Raw genomic sequence first — 23,545 nt, forward strand, 5'->3', positions numbered from 1 at the left:
AGGTGTGTTTTAGATTATTTTGATTGGAGTATATAAGCATCTACCCGAGATGATAATACCAGACAACAAAGGACTAATGTAAAACAGAAAGGCAAATCAAGAGCTAAAAGCAATACAGAGACCCTCCAGAGTCCTCTGCTGAAAAAAAAAGAAGAGAGGCCCGTGTTCTTGTGCCTTCCACCTCTGAAGAATGGACCTGAAATGAGTTGGGAGGAATAGGTTCATTTAGGAAAAAAAAGGTTAATATTTATTTGTATATTTTGCTGTCATTCAGTTTTGGAACAAGTTAACCTGTCTGAGAAGATGAATATTCCTGAAGAAAAGAAAAAACTGTTTTTTCACTGCTGTTCGAAGAATAAGCTTGACTCCTATCAGAAGCATCATCTGCCAGTAAGTTCCCGCTTTTTAGTTCCTGCTATGTCAAGATATTTTTCTAAGGTAGAAGTTACTTTCCAGGAACTGGCTGGCAATGGTTTTGCAGCCACGGTGATTTTCCTCCACTCTTCTCCTGAAAAAGCTGATTATTAAAGGGAAGCGTTCAGCCAAATACTCCTTTCCTCAAAACATTACCAAGGCATTCATGTTGAGATAAAAAAGCTGGCAACTTTGAGAGACATTTCCTTAGAACGTTCTCCTTCTAAGACAGAAAACCCACTTGTATCTCCATGGATTTAGAAGACTTCAGCAGAGCTCAATTCACTGTGATAGGACTTTTTCAGTTTTGTAAAAATAAATGTTAGCATTTAAAGGTCCCTTAGAGAGCAAAACAGCTGAAATAGGCTGAGACTGTTGGCTGTCCACCTTCACCACAGAACATGAACAGAAATAAACAGAGTTTATTTATATGTTGAACTTAAACCCAAAAAAGGGAACTTCTGTTTGCAAATGTAACTACTCAGGATGTGACTGCAGTTTCCCAGTGTAGTCACATGACCTGCTTTATCTTTTTTTTTTTAAAAGACACTGCAGAACAGCTAATTTCAGAAAATTCGGCTGTAAGTATTCTGCCGTCAAAACTTCACAATGACCTTACTAACAAGCTGGATATCAGTCCTAACGGCATTTCTTCTTCTCTTACGTAAGTGATCTACCATATTTCTTTTCCATCCTTTTTAAGGGTTTGGTTTTTTCCTGAGCTTGGTGGGGTTATTTTTTTCCCAGTCTAATTGTATGTTGTTTACAACTTTGTTTAGAACTCTCTTGCTCGGAGAAAGAACATTTGTTGAGACAGTAGGGTATTTTGCTGACTTTTCTAGCTAATATGCCCTAGACTGAGTGCCAAGGGGTCAGCTGTGCGCAATCCAGAAGACACCATGAAGTTAAATACCGGTGTCTTTGCAGATAAGATGGAAAAGCTGCTGAGCACCCTGTTTGGCACTGTATAGAAAACGGTACTTCAGTAGAGCACAAGGAAAAAAGTTGATCTGCGTGCACGCTATCTGCCAGGCAGTTTTGCTCTCTGCGACTCATTTACAGGGCTTCGGTGCTCCTGACTCAGGCTGCTTCTAATGCTTCCCGCCAGCCCAAAGCAGGGCTTTCTCATCATCACAACTTGCCTCTTACTTCACAGTTACCTCCTCTTCGTGTAGGTCATGGATAGAAAGTGTCAACAGGGTCACATTAACATTGGGAGCAATGGTGGGGAGGATGGAGGTGGCAGCAGCTACAAAGACAGAAGTTTACGTGGGTTACTGTGGGCTCCGAGACATTAGGTAAGGGGGCATGCACCCTCTGGTGGCAAAACCCTGATCTTTACTAATGGAAACCTTCCACACCACCCTACTTCATGCAGAAATTAATAAAAAAAATCCATCATCTACCCTTGGGGAATCCCACAAGGGCAATTTGCCCCACCTGAGGCATGCAGAGTAACTATTCCAGCTAGTATCCACTGGATGTCCACTCCTGCCTCAGCTTCAGCAAGTAAAGATATCCATATGTCTACAGCAGCGCACTATCCTCTTGTCATCCTTCTCAGGGTATACATAGGAATTTGTCACTCGCTGTCTTTTTCTGTTGGCCCTTCAAGCCCTCTGCACCTTTCTATAGACACTTCCAAGAGTCCAGAGAAGTGGAGACTGTCCACCACACAGGAGATGCATAACTAACTGTGCTTAGAGACGTGAAAGGAAAGTCAGCAACGATTGTGCCCTATTTACTTGCTCAACAAACAAATGGCACGAGTCCCATTAATTACAGTAGCATCTGCCTAGAGCAAAGAGATGCAAACTCAAGAGCAGCAGGACGTGTTCTACAGCAAAAGGCAATAGATACAAGGAAAATGCATTAACATGCTTCCGTTTCCAAGGCAAATCCATAAGCCTTGCGTGGAGGGCTGCCTGGCAAGGACTGTCTTCACGTAGGAGCGAGTCCTGCCCTCATCTATTATTACACAGAAGGAATTTGCTTCTAATTTGAGGACCAAGGAAGGACCCCGTTTGCCTGGATGCCAACAATGCCTATGTTATGAAATTTACACGTAGCTGGGAATTTTGCTACCGTAAATACCAGCCAAAATACTTTTTCTTTCCCTTTTTTTTAATGGTTTTCAGGAATGGTTTCCAGCAGGATCATTGCCTGTAACCTGTTTGCCGTCATGGGTGTTCCTTATTTGAGCCTGGAGTTGCTCAGACACCTGCTGTGAGCAATTCCTTTTTTCCCCCCTGCCTCTGGGTTCCCCAGATATGTGCTTCCTTTCCCGTTTGCTGCCTCAAAGATTAAATGGCACTGAACCCCTGGCTGCTGCCATGCCACGGGACCAGCCACTATCTGCTGCAATGAGGAGAAACCCGAGATGGGAGAGGAAGGGAGAAGAAAGTCACATGGAAGCAGGAGGCAACAAGCAAAGGGACTACGGCAAGTGCCGTGCTCTGAGAAAAACAGGGCACATGTCGCTGTTTATCACTGCAGGTTGCGGCTGGGAGTTGTTCACAATATCTAATAAGGTGGGGGAAGTGAGCTATTCCTGCTCCCTGATCTTATGCCCAAATTGTGCTCTGCACCACTTTCCTCACTGCGCTGACCTCCGGGCAAGGCACCGCGTGAGCACTGCCACGCAGCAGAGGGCACAGGGAGAACAGGACGTCCCTCGGTGTGGCTCAGAAGCCGTTTGCTGCGTAGCCCAGCTGGGTACACAGCAGGGCTGAGGAGGGCTAACCCTGCCCAGGGGTACACGGAGATCACAGACCAGGGGCTCCCAGCCCGCTGTATTTAGTTGCGGGTCCATCACCTGCTCAGCAGATGTGCCTTGAGGGACGTAATCCTACTGGCAGAGGACTGCAGTGGGCAGCCAGAAGCAAAACCCTCCTCGGCTGCACGCCTCGCTCCAGCACACCTGACCAAGCCGAGCTGCTCAGGCAGGCTGCCACACCACATTCACCCTCTTTCTCTGTCCCCCTACCTCTAACATAAGACCTGTCTAGCCTGCAGTCTCATTTCTGGACTCTCTACCAATAACACACACGTAAGAATGTTCCCCCACGGGCTGGAGACAGCCTGTGCCTCTCACCAGCCTCCTGGTGCTGCCAGAGCCCCGGGGGGCACATCTCTGTTACGGTGCCCTCACCTGAGCCAGGCACACAGGAGAGGTGAGAAAGCACCGTCAGTCGCTTTGAGGCCCTTTGAAAAAATGATCCACAAGTCACTCAAGTATAGATATCAAGTTCCTCTGCAAGGCTCTTCCGCCCAGAAGCAAACATCCTCCAAGTTCTGAGGGTTTGTTCAAGGCATGGGAGTTACTCTAAGTCCAGTATACAGAGATAAGGGGTCAGAAAGTTAGCACTGGGACTGGAGCGCTGCAGAATCTGAGGCATCATTTCTAACCCCTCTGTACCAGCAAGCTTATGTACATCCCCGAAAGATCTAAACTGAAGATGGGTTCTGAGTCAGTGACACAGGTGTATTCGAATCGGTCAATCCACTTCTTTCTGCATAAAGAGAAACAAACAAACAGAAGCTGCCTGTCTAACACAGTCCTCAAAAGCAAACGGTATTTAAGCAGCATCCAGTAAATGATATCAAACCTTAATTAAAACTATATTGAAAGTATGAATTGAAAATGTTCTCTCTAGTCCTGTGGGTTTTTAGAGATTTCCCTCCTTCTTTTTTTAAAAAGAAACTAATAATTTAATCTCAATATATTAAACTGACCTACATAAAATATTCCGTGTAAAATATTATTTCTGCCATAAAACACATAATCTGTCACTGGTTTAATTCCATTAGAAAGCATACATTAAGGTCTATGTATTATGATCATTAGGATAATAAAAGTAATACAATATCACTTTTATTATGTTTGAATTTAAAACATTCTTCACATGAGCACAAAGAATAATTAAGGAGCTGGAAGAAAGGGGTTTTTTTAATTTATAATGAAATAAATTCACAGGCGAGAGCAAAGAGACTGGTTTTTAATCTGGAAAATCAGGAGCTATGCTTTTTACACCTAGTGTGTAGTCTTAGTCTTTTTTTTTTTTTAATTTCTTTTTCTTTGTAACTTTGATTTGAGTTATTTAGAATAGCTACCTTTTGTGATCATATCTGCAATTGGATTCCCCACCCCTCCCAACTCCCTTCTCTGAACGTCATGGGGTTTTTGGAGAGAAAACATTTCTGTTTGTATAAAGCAGGTTTCAAGACATTTTAATTATGAAGAAAAGTTTGGCAAAAAAGGACTTTCAGCTCAGAATTATAGCTCCCAAAATACATTTGCTTTAAACCTCAAGATTTTAGTAAGCTCGTCTCCAGATTTTTGAAGCTTGGTTTGTAATTTATGAAAATTTGAGATTTGAAATGTGATTAAGACCAGGAAATAAAAACAAATCTGTTGTGAGCCACCCAATATATCAGATTTTTCTGACATAACCACAGAAGCCCCAGAGCCCACACTCAGCTCAAGGGAGTTTCAGCAGTCGGAAAAGCAGACTCAAGATGGATTTCTGTAAAGGTACCAAAATGGCTGGTTTTGCAGTGGGAAGACAATGCTTCAAGTTTAAAGCATTCATTTTACTGCACAAGAAATGAAAGCACAGCCCCCAAAACCTCAAGAAGAGAATTATTTCTTGACAAGAAGTGGAGGAGGGAGAGAAGAGACGAGCTGGGACGTACGATGTTGGACACCTTTAGCAGTAGGAAAACTGTATGCATTTAAGACCTTAAAATCCCACTTGAGTTTCAGTCAGATGATACTCCTTCACAACTCCCCACTACAGCAGGGAATGCCTATGAAAAGACAACGTTGCGTGGAAAACAGCTGTTTTCCCAGCAGGTGCCATATGTACTGTCACCTAGGCAGCGGATTGCCAAAGAGCCAGCGGTGTAGGAGAGGACCTCACGTTCTGCCTGAAGCATGCACAGGAGATAGAAATTTCATAGCATGCTGTTTTAAAACGCAGGAGACATATCTGCCTTTAAAGCTTTCTCGTGCTCCAGGCACCTCCTGCAGCTACACATCAGTTACATCATTTGGAACTACTTGAAAAGGCTTCGGTAGAAATATCCTTGCATGCCCAGCACTGAAAAAAAAAAACAAAACATTTGCATGTACTTTTTTAGCAATTTGCTATAATAAGCAAGCAGCATTAAAACTAATCATGACTTCTCTCCTTTTTCTTTGTTTGTTTGTTTGGAAAATTTTGAACCTGTTTCCTCCAAAAGGTGTTTGGGGATGAAGTGTTTCCTTCAAAGCCACTCCATTCTGAGGGCCTGCATGCTCCGAGCATCAGGCAGCACAGCTCAGTGGCTTTATGGAAAAGGGAAGGGCTTGGAGAGTGTCCTCCTGATGAACAGGGAACTTGGCAGGGGAGTCTCTGAAAAGGTTGCTTCCGGCCCATAAAATTTTCTTGCAAGAGAAAAAGACTCTCTTCTCTGCCAGCAATAAATCACATTTTGAAGACTGGAACTACAGGCAGGATTGGGACTCGTTTTCTGCAGAGGGGTGCTGGGGTGTGCAATATCCTCTCCTGCTAGCATGTTTTATTAGCTTTACCGCATCCATAGTCTTTTTCTTGATTTATAGCTACTGCTCCTGCATACAGCTCTCAGGTTTGCAGTGAGAAAACTTTAGAATGGAAACAGTGCTAAGAAAACAAAAAATGTTAAAATTGTATTTTGTATTCTGTCCAAAACCTGGCATGTGGTGGCCACATTCCTAGGATGTCCTCATTAATTTGGCTGATAATACTTCACTACTCCAGGAAGACTCAGATCCTTTCTTAAGCTTTACCAGGATCAATTATTCCCTTGGAAACAGACAGATATGGCATTCTCCTTGATGTCCTAACAGGCTAAAATATTTCCATTTCAGATTTTTGGAGAGCAAAGGTCTATGCTTCTGGAAACTCAGAGGAGGAAATAGGTGAGTTCAAGGTGAGATTTTTGCTTCTGGACAAGAAGTTAGGGGCAAAGTAAATATAACAAAAATTAATGTGCTTAGAAGACTAAGACTTTACGTACTTTTTATATCTAGGAGATAATAATCTGGTTGTGCGTTTGTACTTTGTGTAGCACAGCAAAGTCCTGCTGTGTGACTGGGGCCTTTAAAGGACTTTTAAGTAAATACAGTGAGCATAGGGAGGAGAGAGCCTGGAACACAGATCCTGAACACGGGCACCCTCCTGCCTGACAGATGAAGGTGGACCCTTATGTACAGACAGTGATGCAAAAAAAAAAAAAAAAAAAAATCACAATATGGTTCATAGTTTACACTTAAAAATTCTGCTTCCTCCCAGCGAAGACTTACAGAGGCAGAATAGCTGGGCAGGGCGGGAGGCTGGGTGCTGGGAGGTGGAGGTGAACCTGTGCGTGTGCAGCTGTGGGAAGCAGGAATAAGAGTTTGGCAGGATACAGAGTGGCAAGGGAGTGGGGAATTTCACTTTGGGGGGAAACGTAGGGCCCTAGCTCTAAAACTCAGCTGAGACCTGTATGCACCAAAGGTTAAACTTGTTCATTACCGTAAAATGGCATCGAGCCCCTTAGCCACAGGTTCATGTGGTTTCGTGATGCGCAGGGGGCTGACAGTAGGCTTCTCTCAGCTACCTAGTCTGGCTCAGCATTATCAGCCCCTTCCAAAGAATAAATACAGTCTTCAATTTTTTTTTTTTTTTTTTTTTTTTTTTTAGGGATGCATTTAAACTTTGCAAACTTTGTGTCACATCTGAAACACAAAGGCTATTTATTACTTAATGGTGTATAGTCACCGGCTTGTTTTCAATTTTTGCAGATTTCACATATGTTATTATAGGAGTTACTCTGGGAGCGTTTCTAGCAATCGGCTTTGTAGCAGTAATAATCTGCATGATCAAAAAACAAATGATTGACAATGTCTTTGGAGGTAAGAAAAAATACTCCTGATTTCTTATCCAGAAATCTAGATCTCCTTATGTTCTGATACAGCAGATCTGAGCCTCAGTGTTAAAAATTGCGTATGTACTACAGCTCTGGTTCTCCTTTGAACAACTATTTTAAAAGTACCTGAAGTGCTGGAGTCCCTAGAACTGCAGATTCACATTTCAGTATGACCAACTCTGCTCTTTAGCCGTACAAGAGAAATAGAATTGACTTCAGCTTACTGCCTGGGTATCTTATAGCATAATTAATTTTTAAAACAGAACTCTGTCTATTCAACGTAAGTTAAAGAGCCTGTTGGATTTTGGATTTGCAGGGTGGGCAAGAGGCTTGCTCACGCTTCCTAGCCAAAATTACTACTTATTTCACTGATTCTAGACTTTTCCTTCAAATGTGACTGTCTGACTCTAAGATACGCAATTTCCATCAGAGTGCATTGCAAAACTCCCTATAACTTTTCCACTGTGACTGGTGTTCAAGTTGCCACAGGAAAGCATGTTTTTCATCTGAGACAGGCAAAAGCTTTTTCATCCAACGTTGAACTGCTGATAGCAACAGCTCCTTTTGACTTTGGACCAGCAGTTTACAACCCACGGGTTTGGATTCAAATCCAAAATCTTAAAGTTAAACTGAGCAATGCCCATCATTTCAGTAGACAAAAGTTAGTGACAAGCAGGATTTGTTCCATGGGCCTCCCCAGAGGCAGTATTGGTTCATGGCCCTCCATCCTCTGCAGAGAGCCTCTCTTACTTGACAGGACTCCAAAGCGCTTCATAGAGCACTGCAGAGCAAATATTGTGATGATTTCCTCCACGGCTGAAATAACAACTGTTGTCTGTGGAATGAGGTAACAGCACACAGTAACACTCAACTGCTGTTAAAAGCTAGAAAGAAAAAGCATAGCAAATACAATAGCAACAGATGGGGGCAAATGAGGAATGCAAAATCCTAACAGTTGACCAGAACATCAGTATAAGCTGTTCTTTTTTTGCAAAAAAGAATCCTGGGGCTTTGCTAGGGCAAATCTTTGCAACCTAGGTTTTACTTGTCAGGAGAGGTCTGTACTCTTATTAACACATGAAAATTTGGCTTGGGAGGAAACCATAGCAGAAATGGAAGCAGTGAGGCAATCTCATGAAATATGTGGGGAAGTAATCCTTACTGAAAGAAGGGAGACTATAATAAGAGAGTTTGGGGACTGAAAGCATTGCTCTCTGTATGGTGTCTCCATAGTGAATTTCTAAAAGCACCTTTGCAGCTCTGGTTGCATGCAAAGCGCCAACTCTTGTGGGCCACTTTTAAAACTAAATAAATGTAGCCAGTTTCCACCACGAAAATAAGCAAGATGTTAAAAAACAGGAAAACGCAGTGGGCGAACTCAGGTTGCTGCAGCACAGGACTAGGAGCTGCTTGTCCATCCACCGTATCCAGAAACGTTTGCTTCTATGGCCAGATCTTTGCATTAACCTTCACGTGACAAATGAGAGGTAATTTCCCAGCATCCAGAACTGTCTAACCCTACTAAGTCAGCAGCGCACCATGACACACCGCTTCAACAGTAATCACAGACTTCTGCTCAGTAAAAAGGAGAGCAGAGTGGTCTTAACTATTAAGCTTGGAGTGAAGTAGCCTGAGGTTTCTGGGCCCACTACTGCTACACTGAGCTCAGCCCATCAGTCACGACCCGATTCCATCCTGTTTACAGTAAACGCTTGTCTTTTAAAAGGACAGTTTTGCACACAGACTCGCCAGTTACCCCATGAGGATACAAATGACAATGTAATGCCTCATCCTGAAAGACAAATGGCTGATGCTTTCTTTAGCGGCACTGCATAGCAGGACTAAAGGGAAGCTGCTTCCACCTCATTCTCATCAAGCATTGGCCCTCAAAGTTGTTTCTTATGACAGACTGTGGATGTGCTACAATCAAACTCACAATAGCCAAAATATTAGCAAAGATACCACTCTGAGAAAATTGACATGAGATATTCCAGCTGGAAGAACGAAGAAGGGCTTTAGGAAGGTTGCATGACACTACTAATATCAAAGAGTTTTGCCTCAGAAAGGGTGGCTGGATCTTTACCCGCTGTAACTACGTTCTCCTGGTTGCATCCTCACAACTTCTGAGCAGGCCGATCACCACTCTGTTCCTGGTTTCTTAACTAACCATATTTTCCCGTTCTCTCTTTAGAGTCAGATGGCAAAATGGATAGAAGGTAAGAGCCATTGTCCCACGCGGTTTCTGAGGCAGTGTGATACACAAGCTGTAACGCTTAACTCCCCTCTGTCTTTATGCACGATGCTTCCCCACAACTGCGCTCTGAATAATAACCTATAACACACCTGTAAGCCTCTAGAGGACCGTGATACATGTGGATCTGCGTGGAAAAAGGAAATTCCTTGTAAGAGGGTTTTGACATTTCAGAAATAGGGAACAAATCCCAGCACACTGAGATTCTCTTTAAAACAAAAAATCCTTCAAACACTTTTGATTAAGCTATTTTTCTTTTTCAGTTCGCACTATGCATTATAATTGCAAACTCATTTAAATAAATTTTTGGGGGGATGAAAGACAAAGGCCTTGTTTCAAAAGTGCTGAAATTGGATGTTCTTTGACATTGCTAGAACTTTTCCACATTTTTTCTGAATCAAAGTTTTTACTGTATTGTCACATATTCACAAGCCCTTTAGATTTAAAAAAAAGAAAAAAAGAAAAGAAAAAAGGAAAAATATGTAAACCAGGGTAAATAGCTCCGTCAAAAAGTTCCCAGTTACTGTGTCTGGATCTCAGTTCTGAGAACTCCCTTCACTCCAGACTCTTACAGGTCAAGGTCATGCAGCGATCATTCCTGCTGGAAGGGATGCATTTTTCCCTTCACCTTCCTCCCCACTATCCGGAAACAGTATGACCGTTTTAGGTTTTGAGCACCTGACGGGTTCACAGGCAGAAAAGGCAATGCTCGACTGCTTAGGCAATGGCCAGTATTCGTCTCCTGCAAGGACGGGCGATAGGGTAGAGATGTACAGGAGCAGGGACTCGGAACTGCAAGTTGTCTGTTGGCTCATGGTAATATACAGATGTGGACACTTTTTTGTGTCCCTTTGAGACATTTTATAAGTGGCTAAAAGTCCCCAAACATTAATTAACCAGCTATCTCATGAACTGAATGCAACAGCTGTACTCAATGACCTAAGAAATGGCTTTTAGCCTCTCTCGGAGAGCTGGAGAGGAGGATGTCCCCATCACAGTCATTCCTCATAGACAGCACAGCATACGTAAACACTCAATTGAAGATCAAAGCAAGGGCACCCCTTGCAGCAAGTACTTCAATGTTTTGCCTGTCCAACAGAGAAGGGCCCCAGCCGTGAAGCATCTGTTATTTTCCCAGGAAGACACTTCCCCAACCTAACACAGCTAGCTGCCACAAAATGTTTCCTTTTTATTAACATGCTATTCTCTCACGAGACACTGAATCTCTGTGTATTAACCTAAAATAGATTAGGACTATCAGATGGCCAGAAGAACAAACATAGAAACCCAGTAAACTTTCCGGTGTATTAAGGACAGTATAGAGAGAGCAATGAATAGGAAGGGCGTGAGAAAGAGCTAAGCTGAAACAGAAAATCCAGAGACAAGAGTCAAGAGAAAAGGGAATAAGGAGAGGACAGGGACAAAGAGAAGAGACACAGAAGGCAATAGATTTACTGCCCGGATGAAATGCAGATGGTATGCGCTATGAACTGCTCCACATTGAACTTTTCTACCTCCCCTTGCTGTTTATTATGTGTGATATTTTACTACAGACACAGTTTGAATGTCTATGATACCATCCTCTGATCTTTCTAGGGGATGTGACTGACTTTGTCATGGCAGCAAAATGTAGCATCTTTAATGATGACCTTACATTCACCCCTTTGAAGATTCCTCGTCCCAGTCTGCAGGCATTTGCTAAAAGGTAGAGTGAAGTTTCCAGTTTCATGCCAAAATTCTGGTCTTAAGGATGGAAATTTGACACAATACACAAACTCTTTGCCTTAGAGCCACCAACACAGACCAGTGAGAGAAACTGTTATTCCACAACGTTTGGGGGCAAAACTATGTATGTTAAAGATGACTTTTCTCAGTCAAGTAGAAAACAACTAGAAATCTACCATCGTTTCATAATCAGTTGTACTTTTCAATTCTAGTGTGGCAGTGAGTAATTTGCTAACAAGTCTTTGTTCTCATTCACTTCAGGGCATCCACGTATTACTCCTTGGTGGCTCATTAAGGGATTCTATAATGCAGGTGTTAATCTGAGGAAACAGTATAGGCTTCTACTGATCTTGAGGGATCCTCTGACAGTAGAAATATTACCAGATCCATCACAAACATTTAAAAATGCCCCCATAAACTAATCCTTAGTAGGATTAGAGAAATGCAGATATCCTCAAGACAGCATCAGTTTTTAGCAAGGAAGTATATACGCTGCTTTGCTCTATAAACAAAGCTATACTTTTCCACATTTCAGATAGTTGATGCAGAACTAGCTTAGTTGGTTTTGCACCATGGTTCTGCAACTCAAGCAATCTACTCATAGCAAATCAAAAGGAAATACAGCATACAGGATTCAATGTACTCTTTTATCTTTCCTCCTAACCTTCTTCAGGGTAGGGTCTTTCCAGATGGTAGAGTTTGTGTTGACATGTTAAACTGGCCTATACCTAATGGGATATCTTAAATGTTGGAACTGGACCTTTACTGTGCAAGTAATAGCTGAAGTATGTGGTAGCCTTCCATAGGACTCTCACCCATGTTGGCATCTGTCTGTTGTGGGACCAAACGATACTGTGTTCAGGTTTGGGCCCCTCACTACAAGAAAGACATTGAGGTGCTGGAGTATGTCCAAAGAATGGCAATGAAGCTGGTGAGGGGTCTAGAGGACAAGTCTTCCGAGAAGCAGCTGAGCGAACTGGAGATGTTTAGCCTGGAGAAAAGAAGGCTCAGGGGAGACCTTATCGCTCTCTACAACTACCTGAAAGGAGGTTGTAGCCAGGTTGGGGTCGGTCTCTTCTCCCAAGTAACAGGACAAGAGGAAATGGCCTCAAGTTGTGCCATGGGAGGTTTAGATTGGATATTAGGAAAAATTTCTTCACAGAAAAGGTTATCAAGCGTTGGAACAGGCTGCCCAGGGGAGTGGTTGAGTCGCCATCCCCGGAGGTATTTAAAAGATGTGTAGATGTAGTGCTGAGGGACATGTTTTAGTGATGGACTTGACAGTGCCAGGTTAACAGTTGGACTCGATGGTCCTAAAGGTTTTTTCCAACCTAAACGATTCTACGATTCTGTTCTATTTTCTGTTTGACCAGTGACAATTATTAGTGTTTGTTCAGGAAAAAACCTCAATCCAACTGATAAAGCAGTCCCGAATTTCACCTTCAGCCAAATTTTGTTTTAAATTTCACATTGTTATTCCCACAAGTGCCTCAAACCACTCAATAATTTCTCTCCCTAGCTGGGACATACCCTGAGTGGGTGACACCCAGCACAGTACCACCATAGTCGATGGAGTTGCTCAGCCTCATACCAGTTGAAGGCCTTGATGCAGATAATATTCTTTTACGCTAGAACCCTGATTATCTGGTACTGAACCTAACAAACACATTGCAAGAAAAGGTTTCCACTAAAATCAGGAAGAATTCTGATGTGTCCTCCTTAATACTTTCCCAAATACTTAAACCAGAAGTGTTTCTACACCCACACGGCACTGACAGGTCATTGTAAAACAATTAACAGCATTTACCACTTTATTTAGTCAGGTATATAACATTAAGATTTAAACAATCAATTCATAATGGGATGCCCTTAAACTCAATGGGATATTTACTAACACTTGAGAAGAAAAAGAGGCTTGAGGCAAGCTTCTGTCAGCTAACAACAGTAATCTAGATGTCAACTGACAATTATTTAATGTCTTCTTTTTTAATTAATAGCCATGTCAGTTTCAAATGCCATTTGGTGTAAGCTTGGTAAATTATAATGCCTAAAAATTTCATGCAAGTTTAATGTATTAATAAAAATGTCTGGGCACATTTAATGTTAGCAATATTTTGAGTTAACTACACTGCATGGCAGCCAGATTTATTTTGACAGAAGGAGACAAAGAAAGAGACATACAGAGACAGCGAGAAGGATGGAGAGCCGGAGTGTGTTTACTGAAAAGGAAAAGGTACATATTTTAAACCTGCTGCGATAGCAAAAAGGAATCTGTTGCCTCAACACGTCCTGGGTAACAGCACACACCAAAACTCCCCATGCCACTCACTGGGTCCTACAGGCCCCCATGTAAATCACTCAGCAGGAGCTCAGGTTTTAAATGCAACACACAAGTCATTCTGATGTTTGACTGAGGTGAGAAGGAGCTTGAGAGCTGCATCAGCCAAGCGTACCAGTGATTTTCTTTTGCTACCCAAAGCAGCATCTAGATGTTCTTTTGTATTTTCCCACTTGACTTCTAAGGGACTGGCTTCACTTTCCTTTGCTAAGACTATGCTTGGGAAACACAAGGTATTCTTGAAAATCGGAGCATTCTTTAGGCAAACAGACGAGGGCTTGCAATGTTCTCGCACCTTGCAAGCCTGCAGTCTCCTCATTGTCTAACTCTAAAAACAGCACCGTGGATTAAGTAAAGTCATCCATTTGGAAAATATAAACATCAGATATAGAAGGCATGGCAAAGACTAGGTTTGGGCAATCATATGCAAGTTTGAATGTTGAGCTCCAGTTTCTTCCAACCAGCAGAACTGTCTCAGCCTAAACATTTGAGCCAAGAAGCTTCTTTCCTAGCGTTTTGTCGTGTTCAGGTCTGTAGCCAGCTGCACTGACAGAGATAGCGAACAGGATCTGATCTAACAACTTCATAGCCTTCAAACAGGTTTAAAGTCAGATAGAAAGAAAAATCTCCTGTTTTGGAGAGGACAGTAGTTCTTTCTGATCTAAATACTCCAAATTGGTCTGTAGTACTGTGAATTGCAGAATGCATGGTTTACCACGCAGGAAGCCAATCGAGCAGGCATGAGTCATATCACTGATATTATCAGTTGCAAACGAGAGACACAACCTGTCTAATCACCGGAGTCTGAGCTCACAAATGAATTTAACTGGAGACCTAGTTTTGATGCTAGAGTACTTGAGAAAGTCACAAGTGGGAGTCCTTTGAAAATGGGCCCAAAAATTTACAAATCAAAATCCATAAGTAAACGCACATTGAATGAAGAGAGACTGTGGCCTTGTCTGAACGTGTCACGGGAGAAGCGGCGCACAAGGAAAAAGGATCGAGACCCGGAACACAGCTTGCGCAGGATGCTGGGCACTGAAAAGCGTTGCAGCGACTCAGATACTGCATCAGCTATTCACGCGTAACACTATACGTTCAGCCTGCAGCCAGGGAGCGATGCTGCCTCAGCCTCTCCATTAGCCATTGAAATCGTATCTGCTTAAGATGCAAGCACATACTGCTGCTCTGCTATAGGCAAGTTCAATGGCAAAACTACTTGAAACAGCATGATGCCCAAAATAAATCTGCAAAGGAATTATCCAGTTCCTAATCAGAGTAACTAAACCATCTTCTTCACAGAATCTTTTTATACAAAGAGAGCAGGAAACGGGGACTGGTATTGGTTGTTTTAAGCCATGCTACAACAACTTTTGTGAATTTCAATTACTCTTCAATGATTTAATTTCCTCCTGTGGAAATTTGTTAGACTTGGAGACAGATGTCTTCTCTGCACTGACCTAACTTTAAGAGGACATTTTTCCCAGCAGTAAGGTATCTCACTTTTCAGCCTGGAGATACCTGGAATGAGGCTAGTTCATTCTCCACATTTCATCCAAGCTGTGGCCTTCCTGCTAAGACTCCCATTAAAAAGTTAATGTTTGGACATCTCTGCAGAGGGAATTGAAATCAATGACTCATTATGGAAATTGTGTGACCACTGAATTGACTATCACTACAAAGCACTAATGAACATTGCCAACTGCAGATGGATATGAAGAAGCATACATTGTCCTAGGCATAAAGCTATGTCTGTCACATACCCCCAGGAGATGGGCACTATATCATCCCATCTTTACCTGCAAGATTACAGTCTCCACCTTCCAAGTTCCCTGTGGCTTAAAGATGCTCCTCCCTCAGTTGCTTCCAGCTGTCTCTAATCTTTCTGATTCACCTCATCCAGCACACAGGATGCAAGGAAGAAATATAGGCATAGGAAAGGAATTTGTTAAGCACAGTCACTGCCATTCTGAGGAAAGCATTTGAGTGTTACCAATCTTATTAGAAGAACAAGTCTTGGTACAGAATGGTTTGAAAAGGAGAGTTGGCTTAGACATTCATGCAGAGTCCCAGCTGCTCATTCTCTTTCCAGTCTGGCCTTCAGACACGTAACAATGAAGAATCCTAATTTTCAAAAAGTACTTCCCTCTTTAAATGTAATATATGTCTCTGCCTGCCATTCACTCAAACTGCAGCTGACTCAAATTGCAAACTCAACTCACCAGCCTTGCAAAAAAAGAAAAAAAGAAAACAAACACCCCAACCCAGTGACTTATGAAACAGAGGAATTATCAGAAGCCATTCAAAACCACTGGCACTTGATGGATCTCTCATGGGCAGTCCTTCCTGAGGTGTCTCATATTTCTGAGTAGCAGAACAGTGCCTGGAGCAGACTGAATCCTCCAAGATGCTTTTCAACAGCAAACATAAAAAAACACCATCTTCAGCTGTCAGAAACTAGAGCTGCCAGAACGACACCCGGCAGAAGGCAGCTCACACTGCAGCGCGGATGAGCCTCCCTGGCACAACAATCACTTCACATAGTCCCACAAAAACACACCCCAGTGGATCTACTCCAGCCCACCAGTTACCTCCCTTTACTCAGCTCAGTTTTGCTCTTGTTGTGTGCAGCCATGGCATTCCTGACATAGAAAGAAAACATTGTCTGGTCTGGAAAGAGCAAGGTTCAGCAGAGGGATATGGCTAAACAGAGAAGAAAAAGCACTGGAGAACTTACCAAAAAGCTTCAGACTCTATCCAGCTTTCACCTGCCTATGACCATCACTGCAGCTGATGGAAATGGCAGGGCTCAGTTACCTCCTAGTCTGTCTATTCTCCCGTCTCCATTCTGGCTATCTTTCCCAGTGCCCACTGGGCTTACTTCACGCCTCGTCTGTAGGCCGCAGGTATCTCTTTCTTTCCATGTGGAGGACTAGAAATGGGGGTGCTCATCCAATACAAAGTATGCCACACCTTCCCCTGTACCTTGCAGACCACTGCTTTTGGACAGACTGACTGCACCCCTGTCCTAGTTTTGGGCTGTCTGAGCGCACCCTTTCGCCTTGAGTTTTCAACTTCCACAGTTCCATTCCTGTCTGCCACAAGTATATTCTGGACTTACAGAGGAGGCAAAACTGAGTTTCAGTGTTACAGATCCTCCTTATAGGGGCTGTGACCAGTTTAAAATAACGTTCTCATGCATGGCGATAAAGCATCTTGCAACAACAGAAGTGAAGCATCAAAGGGAAAAAAATAGCCATACCCTACGTTTAGAGAGAACCCCTGTTCTCTCTAAATCCCCAGTAATCCAGACAACTTCCTGGATTTCTTCAGTAATCCTCATTTTCCTTAGAGCCACTGAGTTGCTGGCATCTGTTTTTGTTCTCCCAAACCAAGACCCTTTTTTCTTTTCCTCTGGGGTTGAACACTTGAATCTTTTGTCTTAACATCCCTCAGCTATATTCTAAGCTGTTCTTTCACTTGCTACTCTTTTTTTTTTTTTTTTTTTTCTCCTCTTTTCCCCAGGCACCTTCACAAGGTCTTTCATTCTGCCGGCTAATTTATTCTACAAACAACCCAGTCATCAGGTCAACATAAAGTTTTCATAAGTTATTAGAGGTTTACAAATAAGGAAAAAGAAAGCCAGCAAAGACACTTAGCTTCCTCCATTATCTAAATAAGCCTTGCAAAATTAACCAAAAAATCATTCCTTTGTGGTCTGCTTTGACTGCAGAGCCTCCCTTTACATTGCCACCATGGCCAAATATCAGTAGAGAACAACTATCAGGAGAGTGGGAGTGGAAGACTACTTGGAGGGCTACAGTCCTCTTAGGCAGAAGTCCGTTTGCACTTCACTAAGGAGCAGATACCACCTGCACAAGAAGAGTCTGGCCCTGCTGATACACTGGAGCTGGCCCGATTCCTTGCTCAACACTGTAGGGATTAGTGGGCGGCTGATAGACTGAAGGCTGTATTCACTGCTTTAGGTTTTCCCAGTACGCATCCTGGGAATTGAGTTTAATGAAAGATATTTTAAAGTTGCACAAATGCCATAATAATGCATGCTATTGCAAATGAACATAAGTATGAACACAGATGGTCTAAACAGCTCCATGTGTGTTTGTGTAAATGTTAAAAAATGAGCAAATGATCTCAGCTGAAACGGCTGTCTGAACTCCTCACACATTTTCAGAAACAAAATGTAAATACCCATTCTGTGTTGAGGCAACGGTCACCAGTGACTACAGCGATAAACTGGCTTTTCTAGCTGGTTCTGTCACTGTCCTGTCTAGTCAAACTTGTTCTTCTGAACAACCTTGAACAAGTTACTTTGGCTCAGGTTACCCTTTCCATAAAATGAAATTAATCTTTATATCACACACTTCAAAACCAAGGACACTAAGCTTTGCACTGTGCTGGGGACACCAGGCTTTAAAAAGCAGCACTAAGACACTCTGTAGGTACTTTCAGGCTCTCAATTCCTCTTAGTACCATTCCTGAATGGAGGGAATACTTCATATACAGACACAAACCCACACAGAGACAGTTTTATATATATATACACCCACATACGTATAGCCCAGACTGTTAGCATGAGATTAATTCATTAAACCCCTTTCCAGGATACAGCATACTTCACTGATGCCAGCTACCAGCCTGACGGGCAGAGCCACGCTTCTGGCTATTTTTTGCTCCTCCCTGGCCACTCTCCACATTCCCTGGGAGAGCATCTGGCCCAGGACGCCTGTGCTCCCTTCAGATCTGGGGGCTGCAATTGCGGTTGACCTTTTCGCAGCTGCCAGGCAGGGAGGAATCCTTACTCCTTCCTACCCCTCTGCACAACTGTTTGAGGCTAGTCTTGAATAGCTCTAAATCATTTGATTGTAAGAGTTGGTCCCAAACCTGCTGAGTCAGGAGAATGCTTTCCTGGTAATATTCAGACACCTGTCGGAGGCAATTCCTTCCACAGCCATCGTGGTCTCTGCTGGCAAACTTGCAGGTGCCACCGATTCCAGCAATAAATGAGTAACTCTGCCTTTCCCTGGAGCTGTTGCAAGTCTGGATAAAAAAAAAAATCAGAAATGTTTCTGGAAGAGTACCCTCTTCACTTCTGTCAACAGACACCCAGGGTAACTCAAATATGAGATGCCACCCAGCAGAGAGCCTCCTGCTCCCCGGCAGTGCCTGTCTGCCATCCAGGCCGAGTAGCTTTATGTTGACTAGGGCTTGTCAGAGAGGTGACAACATGGGATTAGCTAGGAATGAAAGCTGCTATCATAGCTAAAGGACAGCTTAAGAACAAAGCAAGGCCTTCTGATGCAAGAGACTGAGTGCCACAGGTCTTAGTCGGAAAAGAACAGCATCAAATCAGAACTCCTGCATATTCCAACTCGCAGAATTTCCTGTATCCCATTAAATTTCTGGATAAGTTCACACTTAACATATGAAAAAGGAATCACAAATCTCAGATGGACTTGTAGGAGCCTTTTTTTTTTTCCTGCCACTTCTCAGAAAATAAGATTATTTATAGATCCTTTTTTAAGATCATGTATACAGTCTGTCAGATCATTTTATTTCAGTTCTCTGATCTCTTACTCTCAAACAGTTCTGCCTTGAAGGACCTGTACTAGATATCAGCAAAGCTAAGTTTGCTTTTCTTCTGGCTGTTGCTTATAACCACCCCCTTCCATATCCCATGTGCATTGTACAGCCTGGTGTCAGAGAGCAACCAGCAAGCTCTCTTGGAAGTGAGGAAATATCACACAAAGAGATACTGACTTCTGCCTTGTGGGCTGCAAACGCCTGGGGATCCATGGAGTATTTCTCATGGGTTCACAGTGGTTTATGGGCTTAAAGGCTTTCCATATGGGTTTAAATTGGGCTTAAAGGCATTTCACAGAGGCTCACAGCTTCAATGGAAAATTTGTACAGACCTGTAAACGGAAAAAGACAGAAAACCACTGGCTGAAAAGTAACTAGGTTATTTTTTGTGCATTAAAAACACCACCTGGCCCACTCCCAAACCTGATTTACTACACAGACATTGAAATGCCTGTGCTGGCCCCGGAGAGGTGGAGGAGGAGGTCGGGAGCTGGAGGCAAGTGCTGAAGAATAACTACCCCTTTAGGTGGAAATGCTGTTTTTAAAGTGTTTGTGAACTGGTTCCGTTGAGTGAGTTTCCACAACTCCTGGAGGAGGGCAAAGTGTGGGACCAACGGAGTGTCCCATCTCCAGAGACAGCCCTGCTCCAATTCCCCCTCCCTCCCAGCACAGCCACGTGTTCTGGTCAGGCAGTCATGCATCCCCACTGCCTCAGGGAACCAGCCCTGCCAAAAATCTATGCGGTATAACATAAAAATCATTTTCAGAGAGATCAGGCTGTTCAAGGACATCTGGCGCAAGGGAATTATTGAAATATTACAGCCGAGGTGCTGGGGAAGGCTGGACCGTTATTTCCTGCAGCAACGAGCACTGTCAACAGTGGGAAGGCTGCCTGAGAGCATCAGCAAGAAAGCCACTCTCTTTAGGTGACTTCCCGATTACATTGGGCTACATGGAAGAGAGCGTTGGCCTCCCAACCAGTCTTTTCTTTGCTCTTTTCGTATGCAGAGAATTGAGTTCCTCAGGACTAGGCCGCAGGCAGGCAATTGCTTAGGAACGGCACTGAAAGACAATGCCCTTCCCAGCAGTTTCCCACCACCTGCTCCTCCGACACAGGCAGGGGAAGGGGTCAAGTGAGCATCCCTGAACGTAATCCATTGCCGATTCACCCCAGTTAGCTCAAATCATTTTGCACTGGCATTGTTCTGCATTAATCTGTTGTCATAGTCAGAAGAGGGGAGCACTGGTGGTTTTTTTTAATGGCTACAGTTCCAGACAGGCAGAAATTTGTGTAACTTAGTTCACATGCTTAAATCTGTGTTATTTTGTGTAAAGAAATTTTGACAAGTTCATACGCACAGCCCTTATCAGGTCCCTGATTATGTTTTGAAATGCCTCTCCCTTCTGGGAAAGAGCTGCCACAAACTGCTTGGAGCAAGCTGAAAAATATTCCTGCATAAACACGACATCCTGGGTAACATCAGAGACGTGTCACTAAAAGAAATTCCTTGCGAAGTGCCGGACCAGTGCAGGCAAATGAGGGCTGAGACAACCCCCAGGTACCTCCGGTGTGGTCACCAGGCTGCCGGCGAGCAGGCTGAGGCTGGCAGGCAGGTACTGGTGACCTTCCCTCCTTGCACTTCAGCAGACACCTTCTCTGGATGCCCTGGAAGCTCCCTGAGGGCTGGGCAAAGCAGGCAGTACGGGAATTTAGCTGTAAAAGCACCGCAGGACAGCGCAGGCACTGCTGGTTTGTAGAGCTATGCTGACTCACCCCAGCCCCACTCTGGAGAAAGAAATAAGGGAAGAAACGGCAGAAAATACCCAGAGATTTCCCTCTGATTCCAGCCTATGCCTCACCACATGGTTTCCCATGGTCTGTACGCCCAGTTCAAACTAGAAAGAATGAGGTCTTAACTCTTTATTACAGACACTAACAGTTAGTGCAGTGAATTTCACATGAGCAGAAAATGTCAGCACAGCTTTCTAAAAGACACGCGCGACAGCTTCTCTCAGAGAAGGAAAAAAAAAGACCGAGGCAAATTACAAGAAGCCTGCCAAATCTCCTGCGAGTTCTTTCTTTAGCAAAGTCACCAGAAAATGCTTAAGTAGTATTGAAGGAAATGGACTACGATGGATACCATTTCCCAGTGGAGTCGTGAGATCTAAGAAAATAAACAAGTTGAGGGCTGCAAGACAAGATCTTATTTCCAAGCACTGACGCTAGATGGAGTAAAACTGAATAAAAGATTAACAGCAGTGAAGAAAAGAGAAAGGATGAAAACTTCCCACATTTTCCCAGCTGCTAATTTGTTGCTTCTTTGAATGCTCATCTTTGATTACTGCTCTGAAAGTTACAATTAATATCTCACTCTCTATACTCTGCAGGTCAAACATGGGATCAAGCCAAAACAGGTATGTTCCAGGGGAAGAGGGAGTCTGGCGGAGCAGGGAGATGCAGTGAGAGTACTAGGCAGACACACAGAAGTTGTAAAGGCGCATCTACCTAGATAAAGGGAAAAGTTGTACAGCAATAATGGCTGTGGGGTTACCCTGAGTTCCTACCGACAGCCCAGATCTGCCTGCAGGTCTGCCAAACACTCTGCATGGCCGTAGGCAAGTCATTTAACTGCCTTGTCCGCCAACTTCCCAGTTGTGTACCTGGAATACCCTAACATAAGGCCCAGGCATGCTGCAAGGCTGTCTCCCTTACGGCACAATGATGCTGCAATGCAGCTGCCCCCCATTAGCAGGTACTCCAAGCAGTAAGCCCACGGAAAGATGCAGCCGCAGTACGGATCCAGGAGCTGCTCAGCTGCTCCCCACTCACATGGTGAGACAATACTGGGAAGCAGCCCAAATGAGGATCATCCAGAGCCTGTAACCCTGCCAGCAGTTCTCGTAGCAGGATGCTGCCCTAAAACGCATTGCTTGCTGCTAGCGGATTCCTACCTGGCAGTGAAGAAGGCACCTGGACATCACCACAACAGCTAGAATCATTTACTTAGGAAAAACAGGTACCTCCAAAGATACAAAGGAACATCTAGGAAAATAAAAGTTAAGTAGGAGGAACTTCACGAATGTAATTCCAGCAGCCCTGCTAATAATTTTCTAGAATTCCTGTATTTTTTATCTGGGAATCTCCCACCTCAGCTTTTATAATGATGCTATGGATCATTCCAGGTAAAACCAAAGCTAGAGAGTTATTGTTAACCTGTGATGTTTCTTTCTTTTCAGAGATGACATCAATGCACTAGGAAAACAAAGTACAAATGATCAATAATCCTTTTGCAATCAACAGTTACCTGGTCGGAGGATCAATAGAAGTCTCTTGTGCACAGGCAGGAATCTCACCAATACTGATTCCTCTCTTTGTTCTTAAATTGAAAGACTGATTGATTGATTACAGGAAGAGCTTGTAGTGCATGCTAACTTCAATCACCTGCACACAAAAAGCCTTCAATCCCTAACAGCATGTATATGAAGGAAATGTATGAGGAAAATAAAATAGATGAGCTCTGCTCATGAATAGATTCTGTTTAGTCTGCGATAAGTATATGTTTGATTTCTAAAATCAATTAAATACAGGTTAATCAAAATACATTTAAGTATGCATTTAAAATGAAAAATTCCTTTTTGAAATAATGTTTTTGATGTTTTGTTTTTAGAACATTGAAATGGAAACATTTTTGTATACTCAAAACAAAAAGTGTCTGGACATCTGAAACAAAACATTTCACGTCAACATTCTACAAAAAAGCTAATTTCCAAAATTCGTCTATCCCTATTTTTTTAGTATAGAACGATGAGCTAAGCTCAAACTGAATTTGTGAATAATTTCAGCCTCCGAGCCCCTTCATTCTTGTTCTAGCTTTATATATCCTGTTGAATTTGATTTCATCAGTATTGCTTTGCCTGGCTCCAACTACAAGCTTCTTACAGTGGGGGTGACAAGAAGCAGAGCTTTGTCTCAGAACATTTACAATAGTTTAAATAACTTTAAATGGTTTAACCCCAAGTTACTTTGTAAACACCTCTCAACTTTTACCAAAGCTGTGAGTCTGTGGCTTTCGTCTCAGTTCAGAAAATAATACTGTTGATTTTATTCTGTTTAACCCACTTCTTTCAAGAATGCTGTATTATAACAGGTGTCGTCATCACAAGGTGCAGGAAAAGCAGGAAGATTTTTGTATTTCAAGCCAGGCTTTCCTTTCGGCTTGTGAAGACAGGGCAGCAAACGTCAGCTGCGGGTGCTCTGGGAGCACTTGGCTACCAGCAGTGCC

The 23,545-nt window shown here is 43.1% G+C and overlaps 1 protein-coding gene across 1 annotated transcript; it reads left to right on the forward strand.

The window, feature by feature from the left end:
• The first annotated feature begins 952 nt into the window (after nt 1-952).
• Nucleotides 953-22,754, forward strand: TMEM273 (transmembrane protein 273). Its single transcript, XM_082486709.1, has 6 exons — nt 953-1,078; nt 6,308-6,358; nt 7,223-7,333; nt 9,539-9,563; nt 21,651-21,677; nt 22,500-22,754. The coding sequence occupies exons 1-6, from the start codon at nt 1,024-1,026 to the stop codon at nt 22,543-22,545; spliced, it is 315 nt and encodes a 104-aa protein (XP_082342835.1). The 5' UTR covers nt 953-1,023; the 3' UTR covers nt 22,546-22,754.
• The last annotated feature ends 791 nt before the right edge of the window (nt 22,755-23,545 follow it).

The sequence above is a fragment of the Vanellus vanellus genome (assembly GCF_965231255.1).
Source record: "Vanellus vanellus genome assembly, chromosome: 7".
NCBI classification, from domain to species: Eukaryota; Metazoa; Chordata; class Aves; order Charadriiformes; family Charadriidae; genus Vanellus; species Vanellus vanellus.

Excerpts from the sequence above, each read along its gene's own strand:
- TMEM273 (XM_082486709.1), top strand. The coding sequence starts at position 1,024 with ATGACCTTACTAACAAGCTGGATATCAGTCCTAACGGCATTTCTTCTT. Across the intron at positions 1,079-6,307 it reads GGCATTTCTTCTTCTCTTAC|ATTTTTGGAGAGCAAAGGTC; the intron begins GTAAGTGATCTA and ends TTTCCATTTCAG. Across the intron at positions 21,678-22,499 it reads ATGGGATCAAGCCAAAACAG|AGATGACATCAATGCACTAG; the intron begins GTATGTTCCAGG and ends CTTTCTTTTCAG.